General features: G+C 48.6%; 1 protein-coding gene across 9 annotated transcripts in view; it reads right to left on the bottom strand.

Annotated features, from left to right (window-relative positions):
- CAMTA1 (calmodulin binding transcription activator 1) overlaps positions 1-20,814 on the bottom strand; it is a 323,948-nt gene extending 303,134 nt beyond the window's left edge. For 5 of the 9 annotated variants that reach the window (XM_038166526.2, XM_038166525.2, XM_038166524.2 and 2 more), the window contains exons 1-2: positions 20,675-20,814; positions 17,036-17,129 (exon numbers count right to left, since the gene is read on the bottom strand). In XM_038166526.2, the coding sequence (XP_038022454.2) occupies positions 17,036-17,102 (67 nt within the window). In that variant the 5' untranslated portion in view covers positions 17,103-17,129; positions 20,675-20,814. Of the gene's footprint in view, positions 1-4,485; positions 4,676-17,035; positions 17,130-20,674 lie in introns of those variants that run through there. The other 4 variants (XM_038166529.2, XM_038166530.2, XM_072027055.1 and 1 more) reach the window with 2 other exon arrangements.
- Between the last annotated feature and the right edge of the window lie 8 nt (positions 20,815-20,822).

Here is a 20,822-nt window from a genome sequence, read left to right as displayed (position 1 = left end):
AATATCAGTGAAGTTAGCGCCTGGTCTTGGCGAGTTCTGAAAACATTTGATTTAACCTTACTTTTACATAGTACTTTCACTGCTTCCTGATACAGCAAATTAATTCTCAGTTACAACACCTGTAAGAAACCTTCCCACAGCAGCAGTTAAAAAACACCACACAAATAACCCCCCCCCAAAAAAAATTTGGGGTAAAAATGTTTGGAAAAAACATTAAAAACGAGAGCTGTAGGCTAGGATTAAAAAGCTCCAGCTTTACATGAGACCTGCACTTTACATCAAAAATCTTGCACATAAAACTGTTATAATGCCACTATTACTTAAAAAAAAAATAAAAAAAAAATTAAAAACCTCAAAGAGACACCCAGCTCCTGCTGCTTCAAAAAAGGAAGGAGCTTTCTGAAACCACACTGCCTCTTCCCAGACCCTCTGCCTCTGTCTGGGTTTATAACTTCAGTAAGAGGCCCTTGACAACAGAAATGCTGGGAAATTTGAACTGCTGAAATTCGGCACAAATTCTAAGGTAAAAGAGACACTAACCTGAGTCAAACTCTGCTTCTTCACCCTGAGTCAAAGCTGACCGAGACAGACAGCAGCACGGCCAGCGAGGCACAAACTCCACAATCCATCACCGTTATGGTGAGCCAAGACTCGTTTAAGGAGAACGTTATGCAATGCTTCCACAGAGGGAAGCAAATAATTGCTGTCTGACAACACAACTGCGAAGGCTTTGTTTCCAAAAGGTACGTTTCCCAAAGAGTTAAGTGCTCAATAATATCTGAAGCTTAATTCCTCATTGTTCCTATCAATAAGGAAACCTGACCAGCTGCCAGGATCCCCATTTACTCCCCCCACAGGTTTCTGGAGGTGGGAACTTCCCCAGGCAAGCTACAGCAAAATGGCAGCCCCAGCTAATTGCACAGCTCGCGCCCCAAAACCTCGTGCTCCGCTGCTGACAAATGAATAAATAACAAGAGGGACACGACCCAAACTTCCACAGGAAAATGGATGTTCAATGTTACAATCCTCAGCGCGGTGCCAATCACAGGTAGCGAGTGGAGCGATAATTACCCGTGGCTGACCACGGCAGCTTCAGGCACGGGAACAAAATTCTGCACAAGGGCACGATGCTCACCCACAGGAGGCCAGGAATGAGCCCTGGTTTAACACCCGCTGGCAGTCAGATCCAAGTAAGCGATGGACCAGAGGCAGCCAGAGGGCAGGATTTTGCACAGAAGCGCTAATACCCCAAGAGATATACCCCGAGAGATCGCTCCCCTGCAAACACCAGGCAGAAATGCCAGAGCACCGGAGAAAGTGGTGATTTACAGCCCGTGTCTCCAGCATCCCGGCCAAAACGCTGCCAGCACTGACCCAGCGGCCGTTCTGCTTCATCCGTGACGTGCACAGGCACTCGAGCACATCCGAACTCAAATCATCCCGGGACCATCGCAGGCATTTCTGTGGAAACACCTTTTTGGTTCTTCCAGCCCACACGGGAATCACTGGGAGAAATTCCACCCAAGGACTTACCCGGTTATTGACCCAGCCTGAATTAACAGGAGATTCAACAATCGCCTACAGACTGAGCGGGCGTAACAAAGGGAAGGGCCAGCTCCCCAGCCAGATGCACCATTTGAGCACGTGGGCTCTATTCTATTTTATCTTGAAGTTAATAGTTTCAGATACCGGTTGATTAGAATAAACATGAATTTTTAAAGAAGGTTCTCTCTCCCTTTGTATTCTCCTCAATTTGACCTTTTTCTCCCCCCTCCCTTTCCGGAGAGAGCCACTTGCCCTGAGCCCAGAACCCATCCCAGCCGCTGAGATGGCCTCTCCCAGGCTCAGTTCGGGTTCCCATTTAGGTTCAGAGACACGGAACACAACGAGAGCTGCAGAAGCCACAACACCACTGCCGCAAGGAGCACGAGGAGCTTCCAGTCCCCGGGGCCGATGCTGGCCTGCCCAAGGAGACCAAAGCAGGAACCCACCCGAGCCCCCAGGACGTGCAGATCCCTCCTGCGTTGGGCACAGAGGTCACAGTGTCACTGGGAACTCACACCTACAGAGGTTTCTCGGCTGCCAGCCCTACACCAGAGTTGCTGACTGGAGCGTGACAGGAAACTCAGAGCCCGACAGGCTCTGCAGAACAGCCTGTCGCAGCCCACAAGGCTCCTTTGCTCTGTGCCACGCTGGCCGGATAGGAACAGATTGCTCCCCAAACAAAAGCAGGGTTATTCTATACAACTAACCTGCTAGCTTTTTGTTTATAACCTTAAAAAAATAAAATAAAAATAAAGCAAATGACGTCCTCCACTCAAGCATCAGTATTACTGCTGAAGCACTTGCCTTGACCCACGCTTTAACACCATTCCCACTTAATGTTCCAGCAGTTTAAGCCCAGGGGATGAACGGCTCGTGGCCCGACACACCTCGGAACGGGGTCACCCCGGGGAGCTGATCGTGCACGGCTCCTCGCTCCCGTGTCCTACACAGGTCCAGAGGAAGGACCCAGCTGCCAGTGAGCTCAGGCAAACACCCGGCCGCAGCAGCAGCCTGGGCACATTTAAATGCTGCCCGCAAGGGTCCCTCTGCCAGGAGCTCGCACACAGCGCTGCGTTGGAGGAACAAACCAGGTCCCAATGCTTCAAGAAACAAAAAAACTTCAGCAGAGTACCAAAAATTAATTATCCGTAAGGAACACGATAAAAGCTGCATTAAATAACAAGTGTAAAGGTCAAATTACCTTTCACGTCAAGGAGTGCTCATCTGCACGACTCTGAAGCCACGGCTTCATCTGCATACAACTGAACATACACAGGCTGGGCTTTACATGGCAAAAGTCAGGCGGCATTAGCACAGAAAGCCCAAAATGAAAAGAAAAAAAAGCAAACCTGGGTGTGCTTTTGGTGACAACTACAATCTCACAGTTTTATCTATGAAGTTCGGATAGAAACTAATCCGTTTCTCATTTACACCAGCTTTATCCAGTTGGCATTTTACTACTTCAGCGGAGTTAATCATTTTCTTCAACGTAAATGAGGAAAGAATGAAGCCCAGGGTTCTCCAGAGCACAGGAAAGACAGAACTCATGAATTTGGAAGCACCAAGAAGATTAATAAAAGATGCAGCTGACAACACGCTCATAGCCACCACCACTATTTAAAATCCGTATTTCTGTGGAGCACTGAAGTTTCAGGGTGCTGGACAGAGGACAGGCAGAACCCAAACCCAAGGCGGTCATGGCATGCGATCCACAGCTCCTCCATTAGAAGGAGCAGACCAAAAAAGGAAATCCCAAAAATACTTGGAGCGAAAATTCATAGAAAGAGGCGGAGCCACAGCTCCTATCCTGAGCAGGGGATTCCTGGTCAGAGGCGCAGACGGGTTATAGGCAGGCATTTAACGCTTGCTGCACCGCCTGACAGCTGCCCCGCGTTGGCCACGGCCAGCGCAGTCCCCGCGGTACCGGCACGGCGGCAGCAGCCTGCCGGCCTCCGGTGGGCACCGGGGCTGCGGGGGGGCCAGCACCGTGCACCGGGAAACGGGGCAGCCCCGGGACCCCCCCCCCAAGGCAACAGCAGGAGGCCTGCGGGTGGCAGAAGGACCCCAAAAAAATCAAAAAAAATAAAATAAAAAGAGGGGGGGGGGAGGAGGAGGCGCAGCCCCGCTGCCGCCCCCCGAACCCCCAGGGCCCGGCACCCCCCAGTGCTCCCCGCCGTGCCCCGGCACTGGCGGAGCAGCGCTACCCCCTCGCGGGCGGCAGCGCCGGCCCCGGCCCCGCTCCGCTGGGCGCCGCCGCCAACTTTCGGCCCGAGTTGGGCGCTGCGCCTCCCGCGGCGGCTCGGGGCGGCCCCGCCGGGCCGGGGCAGGGCCAGGGCAGGGCCGGGCCGGGGCCTGCGGGGCCGCCGCTGGGGGGCCGAGCCCGGCCCGGCTGTGCCCGGCCGCGGAGGCCCCGAGCGCGGCGGGAGCGCGGCGGAGGCGCCCGGCTCGTGACCGGCGCGCGCCCGCGGGGCACGTGCGCGACCGGTGAGGGGGGGGGGGGGCGGCGGGCACGGCGCGCACCGGAGGCGGCGCGGCCAGGCCCGGCCCGGCCCGGCGCGGCGTGACCCCGAGCGGCGGCGGCGGCCCGGAGCGCCGCGCCCCTCGCCGCCCGCCCCGTGCCGCGGCAGCCTCCATGTTGGCGGCGGCGGGCACGTGCCGGCGGGCGGCGGGAGGCGTGCCCGGCCCGGCCCGGCTGGGCTCGGCTCGGCCCGGTCGCCACGCGGCCTGCCCGGCCCGGCCCGGCCCGGCCCCGCCGCACATGGCCGCCCGCCCGCCGCCGCCGCCCGGCCCCGCGGGGGCGCCCGCCGCCGGCCCAGCCGTGTCCGTGTGGCGGGGGGGGGGGGGGGCGGCGCGGGAGGCCCGGCGGCGGGGCGGGCCGGGCCGGGCCGGGCCGCGCGGCGGGCGGTAGGAAGGGGGGGGGCGGCCCGGCGGCGCTCTCACCTTCCGGCTTGTTCTCGGCAGCCATTTCCCCTCCGCGCGCCACATCCTCCTCCGCCTCCTCGCCGCCGGGACCCAGGCGCGCGCCGCCTCCTCCCGCCGCTGCCGCCGCCGCCGCCGCCGCCGCCGGGCCGGGCCCCCCGCGCGCACGGCGCCCAGCCCGCGCCGCCCATTGGGGGAGCCGGCGCGCTGACAGCCGCGCCAGCCAATGGCGGCGGGCGGGGGGCGGGCGGGAGGAGGGGCCGGGAGAGAGTGACGGCTCCGGCGGCCAATGGGCGCGCGGCAGCGCCTCAGTGACACGCGCCGCAGCCACTCGCCGGCCGCGCCGGCGGAACGAGGGGGGCGGGGCGCGGCGCGTGACTGACGGCTACGGTGGCCAATCCGCGAGCGGCCTCGCGCGAGCGACGGGCGCCGCGACCAATCGCGGCGCGCGCCGAGCGGGGCCCGGCGGCTGACGCGCGGCCCCGCCGGCGCCGGCGGCCAACGAGGAGCGGCCGCCGGGAGAGTGGCGTGGCGCGGGGCCAATGGGGCGCGAGCCGGGCGGCGGAGGGTCCCGCGGCTCCGGCGCCGCCCATTGGCTGCGGGCGGCCCCGGGGGCACCGCCCCCCGCGCCCCGCAACCCTAAACAAAGGCGCGGATTGGCGCGGCGGGAGGCGGCTCCGCCAATCCCCGCCCGGCCACGCCCCGCCCCGCCCGCGGGAGGCGCCCCCGAGCCCGGCCGGGGGCCGCGGCCCCGCCCCGGGACGGCACCGGGCGGGGGGGGGCAGGACCGGGCCGGGGCCGGGCCCGGGGCCGCCCCGCTCAGCCCCCTCGGAGCTGAACGGTACCGACAGAAGCAGCGCCCGTGCCCGGTCGCAGTCCCGGCAGCGGCAGCCCCGGTTTGGCCGGGAGCCTCCCGGTAGGACCCCCCCGTCCCGGCTGCAGGCGGCTGTGCAGGGCTCGGGAAGCAGAGAGCAGAGAGCAGCGCCTCGGTGACCCTGCACGAGAAGCGCAAGGCCCGTTCAGGAAAGCAGCAGTGTAAAAAAAAGCTAAAAAAAAAAATAAAAAAATAAAAAAAAAAGCTAAAAAAAAGAAAAAGTGTAAAAAAAAATCTGCTGAGAGTACCCGGGCACAGAACACGCAGCCCCGCTGCCAGGGGAGCCTCACTTCGGGAACACAACGGTCAAGGGATCAGCGCTCAGCCTGCTGAGAATGGGATGTCACCGAGCTGCTGCTGCAAGGAGTCTCCCAAGAAACAAAGTAAATTGTTCTGTCCTTTTAAAAATGGAAAGTGCTCCGGAAGAGTGAGATGTTATTTGCCTGGCTGAGTTTTCTCTCCATCTCCGTCAAAGCTTGAAGAGCACTGGCACTTCTGCCTTCTGAAGCAGAGCTCGGTGTAACTGGACCACATCTAATGCCTGCACAATGCAAATGAAGATTGAAACGGTTGTTTCCTTTGATGTGACTAAACGCTCAAAAGGGATATTTTCCCTTAGATTCTCATGAGAGTGGAACTTGTTTAAGAAGACCTGTTGGTTTTCTGTTTTCGTCAAGGACTGAAGCCGTTCCTGAGCTAAGGCAGAAGATGTGTGGTAGGATGGGTCTCCTCTAAGACAGAAGAAAGGAAAATTCCTTTTTCATATTTTCAGCAACTGTTAATCTCATGGAGCGTGAAAGGCACATTGATACAAAGGCTGTGGAATGGCAGGCTGGCTCCTGACAGCCTGGTATACTTTGTACCAGAAATGCACACAAATATTAATGCACTGATAGGAACAGCTAAAGTAATTGTTTCGATGTTTGAGATACCCTGGCAGGATACAGTTGCCAGGTTGGCAAAGAGCTATCATTGTCTTGAGTTCTAGGCAATGTCTCTCTCCTTGGATATTCTTCTGAGGTGTTCCACACGCTCGGCAGAGATGGGAGGCAGTTACACAGTTGGTGCTCCTCACAGTGCGCATTATGGCAAAAAAAGGAATATTGGATTAAAGGAGATACCCCTCTGCAGTTCAGAGAGCTTCCTGATGCAAGTATCAGATGTTTAGGTGACATCTTATGCAGACTGAGGGCTATCCCACTTGAACTCACCCCCAGCTGTAAGACAATCTCACAAGATACAGCTGTGCCCTGGTAGATTCCATCAGGTGTCCCTGCGTGTAACACACACAGAGCACGCTGCTGCTTTGACCTATAAACAAGATTGAGGCTTTTAAACTGGCCACATGCTATCAAGGAGATACCTCTACTTCAAACAAAAACATCTGATAAGCAAAACCAGAGGTAGCATTCTACCTAAATGGAATACCAATTTGAAAGGAATCGCTGCTCCACTGGTACAGCGATCTGCTTCCCGAGGTGGAAAGCTGCTCATGCAGCCCGGTTACATCTGGAGACCTAAGCGAGAGTGTAAGGAGCAGTTTCATCACACGTTTATTTCTGGCAGGTCCCAGCATGCGATGCCGAGTAATTCCTGGCCTACTCCAGCACCTGCACGGTGCTCCACACGGAGCAGCAGGTGCCCATGTCTACCCCCTGTGGGCAGACCTGACTTGCCGTCCTTTCCATCGAGAGATGGGTGACTCTGTGAGTCAAGCAGCACAGCCCGCAGCACTTCCAGCCTGCTAATCCTGCCCAGCTTATCTCCAGGCACGTCCAGTCTCCCGCCCGAGATTAACATCAGACTGGTACTGGGAAGGGGCATGAGCTTCCCCTTGGATATTCAGGCAAAATGACATAATGAAAAGGAGTTGAGAGAAAAGTTGAGCTAATACATGTCTTAGTTAAAAAGATTCTCCCTTTGGTACCAAACACAACAATGAAGGGCAGCGACTCAGGCGCTGCCTTGCAGATGCCAGTGCTCGTGGCTGAAGCGCAAGCAGGAGCCCAGGACACCCCCAGCTAACAACTGTTGCCACAAATAGTCTTTCGCTTATTGTCAGGGAGGCCAGCACCAACATTTATTTCGGTCAGAGCCCTCGCTGCATTGTTCGCTTACATACTCTTGAGAACAAATAACCATAAGGCACTCCACATGGGGTTAGACCTTGAGATCACCCAGAAACATAATTAAATGCAAAATCAGCTACATGTGTGCACAAGTGTCCACCTCTTCCCTCTCTCCAAAGCTAAAGTAGTTCCTTATGTGCTTCTATGGCTCATTAGAGTAATGAGGTCCATGTGGTCTGATTGACAAGGTTGTTTAGGACACCAGCTGCCTTCTCTCAGCCATTACAAAGCTGGGGAAGGAAGAACTTCCACTTAACTAATTTATAACAGCTCCACTTCTAGAAACTAATGCAACCTACCCTAGAGCCAGGGTAGAGTGCTACTGCTCCCAAAGACACTTTACAAAGCACCTGTCTGGACTTCGAGATCCTTCCTGGTCCGTAAAGACAATAAGAACTTGTATAGGTAAAAAATGAATCAGTCATTTTTAAGGAGTTCTTGAAGTAGTGGTTGAACTCTGCTATATATGGCTAAGGAACTGTTTTTCTTTCTCCGTATAAACTTTTACACCAGAAGGAGAAAAACTAATAACCTGAATCTTAGATACCTGAAGTTAAGTAATTTTAACATTAGCTTATAGCTTATTACAATGTGTTCCACGTAGTATTACTGACGCAGTTTGAATATCGATTTGCAAACATACCAGCATGTCACAAATATTTTCATTTAATTCCTTGAGCAATCGAGTAAGAAAGAAGCCGTCTCTAGGTATGGCTGGTATCTTTCAAGCTCCCCACTGCTTTGAAAAAAAATAAAATCAACGATCTGAACACTACAAGGCACTGACCCACAAAAGGTTCTGTGCATGTATGGGACAGGATAAACTGACTCGAGTCTTACTTGTCCATGGGCACAAACACACAGTTACCTCTGGCAGACAGACAGCAAGAATGTAGATGTACTGCAGTTCCATTTCTGCAGTCCCAATCAAGAATAATTTTTAATGGTACACTGACAAAAGCTGCTGCTATTCTGATTTTGTTTATTCTGTTTAAAAGGGAGGTAAAAATACAAAGAAGTTCCTTAAAAAAAAAAATCTTCATTGTCATTTCATAGCAGATGTGGGTATGGCTTGGTTAATTGAGTTAATGTGATGATTTGGAATGCATAGTTATATGCAGAAGTAAAACTGTAAAGAATATATTCAAATACCCTGTTATGGATATTCAGCAAATTATATGTCCACAGTTGCTATGGCAAGCATCAAAAGGAAACAATTCAGACAGTTATAATAACTATAATGACAATGTTGGAACCCCATTTCTTCTGAATTGTTTGCACAAAGTTGCTCCATGATTTAGAAGCAAGGAACGCTAAGTGTCCTTAAAAAAAATTCTTAAAAGTGTGAATAGAGATGTTTTAAAAACCTCACGACGACAGAAATTAAATGTTTTTGCTTTTTCCTCTCTCTACCTAGCAAAAGCTGTTTTTTCCTAGGGAAAAAAATTAACCAAGTCAACACGTTAGCATAAATCCAATGCTACTACACTGTATTTGAAGCACAACTGCCAGTTGGCTAATGGAAATTTATACCAGACTAAATTGAAGCACAATGCCAGAGCCTAAGCCACTTTAATGGACCTTGGAGGAAAGATGCTTTTGCTGGGCAAAGCCTCATTAAGTTTTTGTAGGTATTTCAGCCAGCAGTCCTAACACTAAACACTGTATTCACCACTCTAACCAAAAACGACAGCAAAAATGCTTCTTTTCCTCTAAACTGGCACCGAGTCCAGGGGAAAATTAAGTGTCCTACAGGGGAATTTGCAAGGCCAGAGCCCCGTTTTTTCTGGAATGACTTCAAACGGCTTCAGAAGTGACTTACATGGGTGCCACCCTTGAGCATTTTGCTGCTGCCAGCAATGCCAGGGAAGAATGTCTGCCGTGCCATGTGCTGAGGCACGCTGCTGCTGCAAGCCCTGTTGAATCTTCCTCTGTCCTTGGAGCTTCATTTCTCCACTAGAATGGGGCAGATGCTGTCGTCACTTTGCTGCGCTACAGACTCCTTAAGCACCCTGGTAGCGCTAAGAAAGTAACTGTTTTGCTGTAATATACACTCATAAACCCGTTAGAGGAGAAAAAACTAAAATATGAGGTAAATTAAGGCTTCCAACTAAGGGGATTTACCAGCAAGTCACCATAAAATTCAGATAATTTATTTTTTCAATTCTGCTGCAACTTTCTCCAGTTCTTCTGGACTAGCTATTAGAAATTGTGTCTCAAAGATTAAAGAAAATGTCTATTGACCATTATATCAAATCCTAATTTTAGCCAGAAAAAAAAGAGAAGAATAATTAGGCTGTGATTTACTCTGGTAGTCGACTTACATTAACAATTTTTCCCCGTTTATGCAATTCTGGCAAAATCAAATAATATATACAATGCTCATAAATGCTGGGCTAGATTTAATAAAGACAATTTCCTACAGTATATTCAGAACATTTCTCTTTGCTTTCTGTTATAATAAGACAATCAAGTTATTTAGTTTAAGGGAGAAATATGATTGTCATCCACGGTGGCTTCGGTTATAATTTTAGGGCAGCCTTCACTAAGGTGCATGGAAGCATTGTTTATTTATTTTCAAGCTGTCAGCTTCCTGCATGCACTGGCTGCTGCTGTTTGGGAACGTTTTTCCTGCCACGTCTAAAACCCTCTCCCCCTGCAAAACAGCATGGAAGCAGCTTCTTATTGCCTAAAAAGCGAGACTAAAGAGTAAATCCTACAATCAGTATAGCAACGCCATCCTGCATATTGCTGGGACACAACTGGCTCTGTTTTGGGCAGTGAATAAACAGACTCTGGCTTGGGACAGGCCAGGAAATGCTGCTAGACAAATGTGGCAGCATCAGCTCGTTGAATCCCAGCCAAGGGAGTGAACAGAAATCCATGTAATCACTAATATTACTAGAGGAAAAGGCCAGGACATTTTCCACAATTCATATTTTATCTTCAATACGTACAAGATGCTGTAATCTTCAAGTTAGTTCGCTATCAGATCCTAGTAACAGCTGAAGCAAATATAATGAGAAAGTATGCTTAAGTCTAAGATCCCTAAAGGTATGTTCCTAAATTTCTGTTCCTACTTTTAAACAAATACCTTTTCCAGGATACTGAACTCCTCAGAAATTGGACTGCTGCCTGTATTAACTGAATAAAAATGGATTTAGGACCCAAACTTTAGTCACCAAGGTATGAAAACGTCAGCCTCAGGCACTGAAAACAGACAAATGAGTAATGGAAGATGACAAACAAAAGAACTGAAGAAAGAGAAAATTGATGATGGTAGCAGAGAGGCAGAAGGTGTTCAAAGCCACGTGGATTCAGGAACTGAAAGCCGGAGGGAAAGTCAAATTTAACTGAGTCAGTCAGCTCCCAGGGAACTTCTGATGACAGCAATGCCCAGGCACTGCCCTTTGCCCAAAAAACTGTCCTGGAGTTACCAAACACGTCTCCATTCACACACAATGCCCTTAATAATATGCTTTAACATCTGGTTAGGCCCGAAGTGGTCAGGCAGTCGGACCCAATGATCCCTGTAGATCCCTTCCAACTGAACTATTCCATTCTAACATGGACACATCAACGGACAACAACTCAAGGTTTTCAGTTTAAAAGCATTACTGCTGAAATCATCCCAAATCTTCAAGAGACAACCAAGACTGGGATTCTGCCCTGCTATAAATTCACAATGAGAAGGAACTTCCAATTATAATAAATGTTTATTTATGAATAGATCATTATTTATGAATAGCTAAACCAAATGGAAGCATAATTCCAGTATCACAAACTAGAATCAATTATGATCTGCTTACAGTGGTACTATGGCAGTGCAGCTCTTCAAATTATCTCTTTGGTGCCTGTCCAGTACCTCATTACACAAAATCTTTCTTCTCTGTCATTAAGAATGTGACATAGCTCCTCTAAAGAAAAATGATTTAGTATTTTCTCATTAGTTTTACCTAAAGAGCAGAGTTCTCATTCTAGATTTGAATAAATCTTGTCGTTATTAACACAGTTCTTTACAATATACCCATGAGAGTTACAAAGAATAAGAAATATTTACAAGCAGTACTCAAAAGATGTAGAAATAACTAGTCCTTACTTGGATGGTTTCATTTGTGAGTTCTTGATTTTGCTCTGAACTACCTGCCTTGGTCGCAAAGTGAAAATTAAGATGCAAAGGACTAAAGAATGCACAAGAATCCTATTATTCAACGACAATACAATCTGCTGCCGATTTTCAGTTGCTAAGACAGGTATGTCAATTACCTACAGAATCCAGAGCATTAAATATGAAGTATTTCAGCCTTGGACAGCACGAAGGTAAAACAAGGAACGTGAACCTGTCAGAACTGCAAAACTGTAGGCAAGGACAGGATATCCCTACACAGATTACTGTTTTTATTGAACTAGAAATTGAAATAAGATCCTTATGAAGTGTCACTTTCAGTGTTAAGTGATACGCATTATTTTTTGGCAGCATCAGTCTACATTTATCTGAAGGGCTATTTGTCGGGAAATTAACGCACAGAATCTTCCAAAAATAACAGTTAGCATCACTTCATCTGGATGTTTACATGAAGTACGTGAACTTTTCTTTATCCCGGCTTACTTCCATGAAAAGCCTGACACACACGTTTTACACATTGCTCCAATTAACCACAACACTTCCATCCTCATTGTGCTGAAAAGACCAACACTGAGCAACACCACGGCACTACCCAAGGGTTAGATACATACTGCCAACTCACCTAGAGTAACCACAACATAAAGCTTAAAACAACTTCCACTGATTCCTTAGAAGGGGAGACAGGTTCAAAATTAGCAAGAGTTCCTAAACAAAAGGATTGTGCATAAAATTACTTTTAAAACTGGTAACAGAACTATTAATATTAGAATTAGCTTTTACACTTGGAATGACATCTTTCAACTTCCATCTTTAATTAAAAGGTACAACCTGTGACCGAGTGTTGCACAATTTAAACTTTAAAAATAAGGAACTTTAGAATAATATTAAAACTAGAAGTTAATCTTTCTGTATGCTAGCTAACTGATGAAAATCAGCTGAGAGTACAAAAAGTAAACAGATCTTAGTCATGGTGATTAGTACAGTACTAATGAAATTGGGTAGTCACCTGGATCACAATCCTGAAGGGCACATTTCTGAAATGGACCTGCAAGTCTCCTTATGAATTTAAGTATAACCCAAGGACTGCAGTTACTTCTGCTGCATTCAGTGTTAAACCCTTACGGTTAAGGTCAAAATCTGGGGGATGAAATTATGCTCTTAACCTCAAGTATCCACCACAATCCAAACAAGGGTGTTTCACATAAACAATACAGAGGCATAACTGTCAGCATGCAATGGTTATTTGGAAACCATCTAAGCACACTGAGTCAGGTGGAAGGCCTGCTGAAAGCACCAAGTACAAGACTATGAAGCCACTTTACCACCACAGGCTTCAAGATGACCATATAGGTATTTCCACTAAAAGCACGTTTTCTATGGGCAATGGTGATTAGGAAATGCTGAGAACACAGTTCCTCCTTCACCAACAACAGCTGGTGTGTTGGCATTTCGAGAAATATGTCCAAGATCATCAGTGGGACTTCTTAACATTTTCCTGCTTGTGCACTAATTCTACGAAAGCCCTAATTTACTAAATTATTATAAACTCATTAGCCACACCAATGCTGTAAAGCAAGTAGTGCATGAGGGGTAGGTATCCACCACCTACCACAGGAAAAGCTGCATTATCTGTCTGTAAAAATACCTCATTTATTTCCTGCCAGTCAGTTACCAGCTGTTATTCTACAGGTAGCACGTTCAGTTAGGATGAGCATGGATGGCAGCAGACAAATAACGCTGCAGGTTATTCATATACTCAGAGTGATTTCACAGAATGAGTATTTCAACTTAAAATGTTTTCAGCAGTGATACCGATAGCTTACTTGCACAAAGGGTGCTTGTATGCTTCATAGCAAGTTTGTCAGAAGTGTAAGATTGACTAATAGGGATTAATTCCTCAGATGAACCATAGACAAACAGATCTATAGTTTAAGAGGAAAATCCCATGCAAAAGCAAAGAACCCACAGAACAGCAAAAATCCACGGAGCCCGACTTTTTAGTAACAGCTCTAGTAACAGCCACTGCTATAAAAATCCTTACTGGAATGCACAGATGGGGCCATGGAATATTCTATTCCAAACTGAGTATTTTAAAGATGGAGGAATTCTACCTGCTCCTCCTCCAACCATCTCATCTTTGACATCGATGGCAAGGTCTTCAAATACAACGACTAAGAGACTTTATCCGACAAACCACTTACAGAAGAGGAACGATACTGAACTCCAAGATCAAAGTATGAGTGACTCACGGTCCTTTCTTGTGTGCTTGCAAGACACAGGCTAAACATGAACATAGTGTTAGGCACTTGGAAAAGCTCCACCTGCATTTGAGTAAGAGAAATTTGCATCAAGTGGTAAGGCAAGGCCACACAACCCTGAACTGCTGGATGCAATTCTCTCTCAGGTAAGTGCCCTCCTTTACTAGCTTGAGAGCTTTGTCTATCAGACCATGTCACCTGAATGACTAACAGCACGCTAACTCCCACTGCTGTGATCTCTCATCAACTCCAGCAAGCTAAGCGTTAGCAGGAGAGTAAGCAAAATAGAATACATATTTCCCAGTGCTCTCCTGCAATTGAAAACCTGAATGCTGACAAGACTGAGGGGAAAAAAACACACAGGCTAGTCTAGGAGGCAACTGTCTATCCTCAGGGTCATATAAAATACCATGTGCTGGAAAAAAGAAGCAGCAGCAAGGAATTGGCAACATCAGAAGCATAACGCCTGCAGAAGCGATTATTCTGATGCCAAATCTGCTCCTATCTGAGCTTTCCAGCCACTGCTGAGTTGACAGCACGTGCAGCAAGGCCGGAGCTGGCAGAGATGATGCTGAACACAGCTAGAGGCCACTAGACACCTTAAAGCAACAGTGCCAAGCATCTTCCTTGGGCTGAAGTTCAATGGCATGAATAGTAAATTACCTGTACAGAGCGCTCTTTGTCAGAGCCACAGCAAACAGTGAGAAGCAACGCCCCGTGCCCTGTTTCCCCCATTGCCACAGGCTGCTCCCGTGCAGGACTCGTGGGGCACTGTGGTCTGCAACCAAGCCGTGCTGGATGGTCTCCAGGGGCCAGAACAGTGAGCAGGAGGAAAAGGGAACAGCCAGAAATCACGGCCCTGGGGAAGCAGCACAACCCTACGGACACGGCTCCTTGCCAACACCGAGCACGCTCCAGGTTTAGCTCGTGGTGAAGAGTTTCAGATCTCAGAGAGCGTACCAGATTTACATCCCAGTTTATACACACAGCCTAATAACACACCGACAGCCTTAACACACACATGCAGAAGGAACAAAGCTATCAGATCTGCCAAAATACGGAGTGACAACAGCAACTTGCGAGTTCATATTATAAGTATGCCTGAATTTTCAACTCTGAAGTTATTAAAAATTAGATCATGTATTTTAACCATACGATAGCTTATGCATGTTATGACCATTTAAAAAATATCATGTACTTCATATATTCTTTATACAGCATTTCAAACATGGGTTACATTTCCCAAACTGCATAGGACAAAATAGCACATTTTCACTAAAGGAACCAAACCAGTATCGCTCCTCCCCTGTGACACCACGTTGCCTAAACATAACAAGGACTTTAGCACTTCCTGCAGCATCCAGAGCATCTCCTTATCGGGACAAAAATGGGAAAGTATTTTAACTAAACAGAGGGAAAAATAAACCACAATGCTGAGCCCAAATAACATTCTCATTGACACAATAGAAGACTTCTCAGAGAATTGCTCTGCTAGAGGTAAGTTGGTGACTGACTTTGGAGAGGGAAGAGCTGGTAAGGAATACAGGCTCTCCGCTTCCAGCTACAATCACAGCTCAAAATCCAGAGCACTATGAGTAGAAAATGGTATCTAAGTAATTCCTGTGTTTTTTTATCTTCAAAGAATAAAAGGCAAGCTCTCTATCAAGCTCCACACGTTCTGAAAACAACTTCTTGCAGATGAAAGCAATGCCCTAACACAGAGCTCTGTCCCCATGCCAGGTTCTCAACACACTTGGCTGAAATGATCCAAAGGTACTGAAAGCACTGGTCTAAGCTATGCTGCTGCAGGAAACTCACTCTAATGGGAAACAACAAGGTGTCAGAGGACAACAAAAAAACATCTCCCTTGCCAGACACCCGGTGTGCATATGGAATTATTGGATTTTTCAAAAGATTTCCTAGCAATATGAAGCTTGAAGAAATAATATCTGACACTGTCAAAACTGCACTAAGGATCTTCAAGAAAGGCTGTGTGACGTTCAAAAGCCTTAATCCTGTGCTGCACAATGCTGTGTGACAGGCCATGTCTTGATTGGAAACAGCTTAAGCACATAAAAATTACAACTGGCACCAACACAAACTATAGCAAATTCCTCCTTGATTTTTATTTTGAAGAAATTTCCAGCAGAATAGGTCTGTTATTTATATATCAAGCATTCACACGTCATTCTGCTGCTTGTACTGTGAAGATCTTCTGCTTGCCACAGAAATGCCCTTCTGTCCCATGTACTTGCTGCCAGAAAGAGCTGAGAGGCAGGGGACAACAAACATAATTGCTACAAACCTGGAACGTTTTCAAGGGAAATGTTTGCATTTGACTTTTTGAGGGATTCAAGTCAGTCTTCCACAAACAGGAATGAAAATATCTCAGGAAGAGCTACGCTACTGATGGTTTTCTTGCTTCCTGACAGCTGTTTCATCCATTTCTGCTGCCATTGGATGAATGCAACCAAGGCCTTCTACTGCATGTACAGGTGTGATTACAGCTGCTTCTTACTTCCCCAAGTTCCTAAGTTCCTACCACGCCTCAGTCCCAGAAAGAGTTCCTCAGAATGAAAGAACCAATAAGTGATTCCCTCGGGCATCTCAACAGCATTAACACAAAATGCAGTAAAACACAGGAGAGAAACAAAGTTATTTAGCCCTCATGGAGGCAACTTGTTTGCAATGCATTTCAAACACTTCAACTGTACGGATCTGCCCAGGCTTAAGTCATACGATGGTACAGCCAATCCCTGCACTCAACTGCCCCATTAGGAGAACGGCACTAACAGATGCAAATTAACTGGTTGGGTTCATCTCCTTGCTTTGTTCTTATCACAAAATATTGCAGCAGACAACCTAGGACAATTGCTAGACTGATTTCATAGTGTCAGCTGCGGGTCGGGGTGAGACAGGTGCTGGATCTGCAAGCACGTGCATGCAGGGACACATATGCAAGTTTGACAGGGGCTTGTCGGTACAGAACAATGCAGCTTTGGGGAAGGCCCTGAGCATATAAAAAGTAGGTCAGGAGTGAGCAGTGTCACTAAGACTTTATGCAAAACTGAGGAAAAGGAGGGAATTCAGAAAATTCAGTTACAATTTGAAGGGATGTGTCATTGCCTCGTGGGGGAAGGTAACACACGGCTCCAAAATGCACTCAATTAGCTGTTCCTTTTACCTTTTTGTTCTACCCAGCATTTCTTCAAGAGCACTGTCATCTCTGGCTTTGGCATCCTACTCATCATCTATGAATTCATGTTGCCGTTTCCTTCCTGAAAGGAAAAAGTCCCATCGTCAGTCATTTGCTACACAGAGGAAAGGACAAATCTGACAGTGTTTTTGCCACTGTTTGAGTTTAAAGATCATTGCTCCTTGAGCATATAGCACTGCAAGTTACATTCTCAGCTACGGTGCCATTCATCCAAAATTCTTTGATCAGTCTGTGTCGACTCCAGAAACTTACCCCAAATTTACCTGTAAGCAGCTGAAAAGCAGCATCTCAGACCTGCCTGGAAGGAAGGAACAGGGCAATGACTCACCCAGAGTAAAAAAAACTCCCAGAAACAAGAGAAAGTGGTGCCAAGCGAGCGTCTTTATTTTACTATATTCTGAAAGTGGTAACTTGTATGAAACAGAAGCAATACAACACTGAGAAAACACACTTATTGTTAGGAAAGTCTCCATTTCAAATCACACGAGCCAAATTAAAAATAAAACTAAACACAAGTGTACAAAGAGGAGACAAAAAAATCAATTTTCTCAAAGAGATAACATGAGGGACTCCCTCAGGGGTTGGCAAATTCTGGAAGAGAGAAAGAGATTATATTTTATGGGAAGAGATTCAATAACCATTCTTTTCCCATAAAGCTGGTGATGGAGGATTGTCACTGCTCCATAGACACACTGTGCACATTTCAGGACAACAGCAACAGAAAATCAATAGCATCTTTTATACGTGAAAAGACATTATCTCTATGGACTCCTAATACTAACAAATGGGACCAAAGCAGACCTTTACTAAAATTTAGTAGTCACCATTAATCTAACCGATAAGAGAGGTACAATGCCAGTCTAGATCTTCAAATGTTTTGTGTTTTGTTTTTTATTTTTTGTTTGTTTTAAAGAAATAACTCTGAATGAAGCTTCACCCTTCACTGAAGCCAAAGAGCCCCCAGATGACACTCCATTAAAAGTCTAACAATGTTGAACCCTGGCTCTGTTACACCAAATCCCCACTGGCTTACATTTCCTCTCTGGCTGATGGCTGTAATCAGTAGGAGTTTTATTAGGTGGTACTTTGACAGCTTTGACAAACTCAGCTCAATTTATGGCATCTTCTAGATTTTCCCTCCACTGACCTAAGATAGAACCCAAGTTAATATTAGCAAAACCACTTTGTGTGGGGGCAATTTTCCAGTGATGACTGCATGATTCCTGTTACTAAGAAAAGGAGCTAACCAAGGCCTCCTCACGCGCTTGTCACTCTTACAAGACTAGGGAAGATGCGTCCCCACCCAGCCCCCCAGCTTAGATACAACATGCACTAGATGGAAGGTCACCATTGGCATCTCTGGCTCTGAAGCAGCAGAAGTGAATCAGTTCTCCTGGAAGACCTCTGATCCTTGTAGCAAAGTCGTCAGCATCCCAGAGAAACTTGTCTGGATGCTTCCCTCAGATTAAAAGGCCATTTAGCTCCAAGAACAATTTCCCATACAGGGACATTCAAAGTTCACTGTCGTCTTTTTCTCCATACAGGTCTGATTATTGGTGTCCAAGCGCAGAAACATAGGGACTTCAGGCACCCTTCCCACACTTCCACACAGACCACACAAGTCCTCGTGAAGGACCTTCCCAAAGGCCTTTCTGAGCACCTGACTTTACCACTACTCACCCAGAACAAACACCTAGCCCTGCCTTATGACCTTAAGCTAAGAGCAGCAACGCTCAGCATCACACCTTTCTAGGCACAGGCTCCATCTCTTCTGAACAAAGCATACTTTATAGGCAGAAAATAAACTATCTAGGATATTAAAGCTTGAAGGGGGTGAATAACAATGAGAGTTCCTTTAATTTGAGTGGTCTGGTGTAAAAAGGAATCAAAGCAATTATGCCTCAGGGAGGAAGGTACCAGTAGATGGTGACCTTTGGAAAATGCAAGAACTGTATCAAGAAACTAGTAAGGCTATTCACAGTTTACAAAAGCAACATGCTAAACACACTGGAGCAGGAGTCACAGCCTCACGTATCTGACAGCACACGGGTTTGCTAAATCCAGGATCCGATTCCTGGGATCTGCTGCTCTCAGCACAAAGACTGAACCCCACATGGCACCACAACGCCTTCTTATGTGGTGTCAGGAACCTGCAAGTAGCACCATGGGCAAGGGAAACACAGCACCCTGCACCAAAACGTGGCACAAATAAGCACTTTTTTTTCTGCAAAATTGCTTTTTTGCTATAGAAGTAACTTTTCCTCTGCTGTAATTCAAGGTTTTAAAGAGCTCTCCCCACATGCTTAGAAAGCACAGTTCATATTTAGCTCGCTAAAGTCATCTTTCTCTCTCCCTGTATCTCCCTGCCAAGATGTGACATCTGTGGACCATTCCCAAATTAATTCCCCTGAATCATCTGTGATGCGTGCAAAACAGTGGCCAGAGCTGGCAACGAGCAGCTGTGTCTTTCAGGAAAATGTTAGATCAATCTGGTAAGGGGAAAGTCTCCCAGTAACTTTACCACTAACATCCCTAAGGACTGCACAACTCCCAGATCATGTCAGAAAAAGAGCGCAGCTATGACAGGACCAAAATCCATGGGAAAGAGGACGTTGCCATGGCAATTTACATCCTCAGAACTTGAGTCTTCTTTGTAATTTTGCACAGACTCAACTTCTAAACCACGTGGAAAAAAAACAAATCTACCAGGCGGGTTCATTCAGGAAAAGCATGCTGCCAGGTGATTGCCCTGCAGATCCAACACGTTTCAATGAGGCTTCTCAGGAGGTGAGCTGCTGCAGACCTTGTTCTAAGCAAAATAGCTACAGCAAGTGCTGAGGAACTTCTGTAGCATAATCAGTGCTTCCTTAGATCAGAAGAAGTTGTTAAATATCTGAACGGAACTTTGGAACGGGAAAACAGTTTCAGCTTCATGCTAGGCTGTACTGGTGTTACCCAGAGGCCTTCCAAAAGCTCCTCACGCAGGGAAGCGCTCCCGAGTCACCCCAGGACCACACCGGCACCACAAACAGCCGCGGGCAGCACCCCTCCAACAGCACCAGCTGTCTCCCTACCCCCCTACCACAGCGGAGCCGCCAACTCCGTCCCCGGCGGTGCCTCCCAGCGGGGCCCGGCGCAGGGCACCCCGCGAGGCGCTGCCCTCCCCGTGCCCGGGGGTCGCTGCCCGCTTCCAGCCGGCAACACCGCGCGGCTGCCCCCCGGCGGCGGGCCCGGTACCGAAGCCCTCGGCTCCCGGGAGGGCGGCACGGCCCGGTACGGCCCGGCACGGCCCCGCCGCCAGCCAGGGCAGCCCCACAGGCCACGGAGGGCCGTGAAGAGGCTCCGGTGCCGCCGAAACACCCACGGGGCAGGGAGAAGGCGGCGGGGGAGCGGCCCCGCGGCGGCCTCACGGGGTCCTCACGGGGCTGCTGAGGGGAGGGGAGCGGAGCGGGCCCGGCCCGGCGGTACCGTGAGCACGGAGCGACCGCGGGGGGGGGGAAACGCCTCACGGGTGGGGCTGCGCGGGCTGTGCCACGCGGCTCGGAGCGCGAGGACGGGACCGGGACCGGGACCGGGACCGGGACCGGGAGGGAGCCGAGAACTCACCGCGGAGCCCGCGCCCGCCGCCGCCCGCCGCGCCTCACGGCTCCCCGGGGCGGGGCTTGGCCGCGCCTGCGCACTCAGCCCGGTCCGCCCGCCTCCCCCCGTGCGTATGCGCGGCCACGGGGTACCGGGGGGGGTGTGGGGGGGGGCT

Source organism: Anas platyrhynchos, chromosome 22 (genome assembly GCF_047663525.1).
Source record: "Anas platyrhynchos isolate ZD024472 breed Pekin duck chromosome 22, IASCAAS_PekinDuck_T2T, whole genome shotgun sequence".
NCBI classification, from domain to species: Eukaryota; Metazoa; Chordata; class Aves; order Anseriformes; family Anatidae; genus Anas; species Anas platyrhynchos.
The sequence above is the reverse complement of the archived record's forward strand: the minus strand, read 5'-3'. Positions and strand labels throughout refer to the sequence as shown.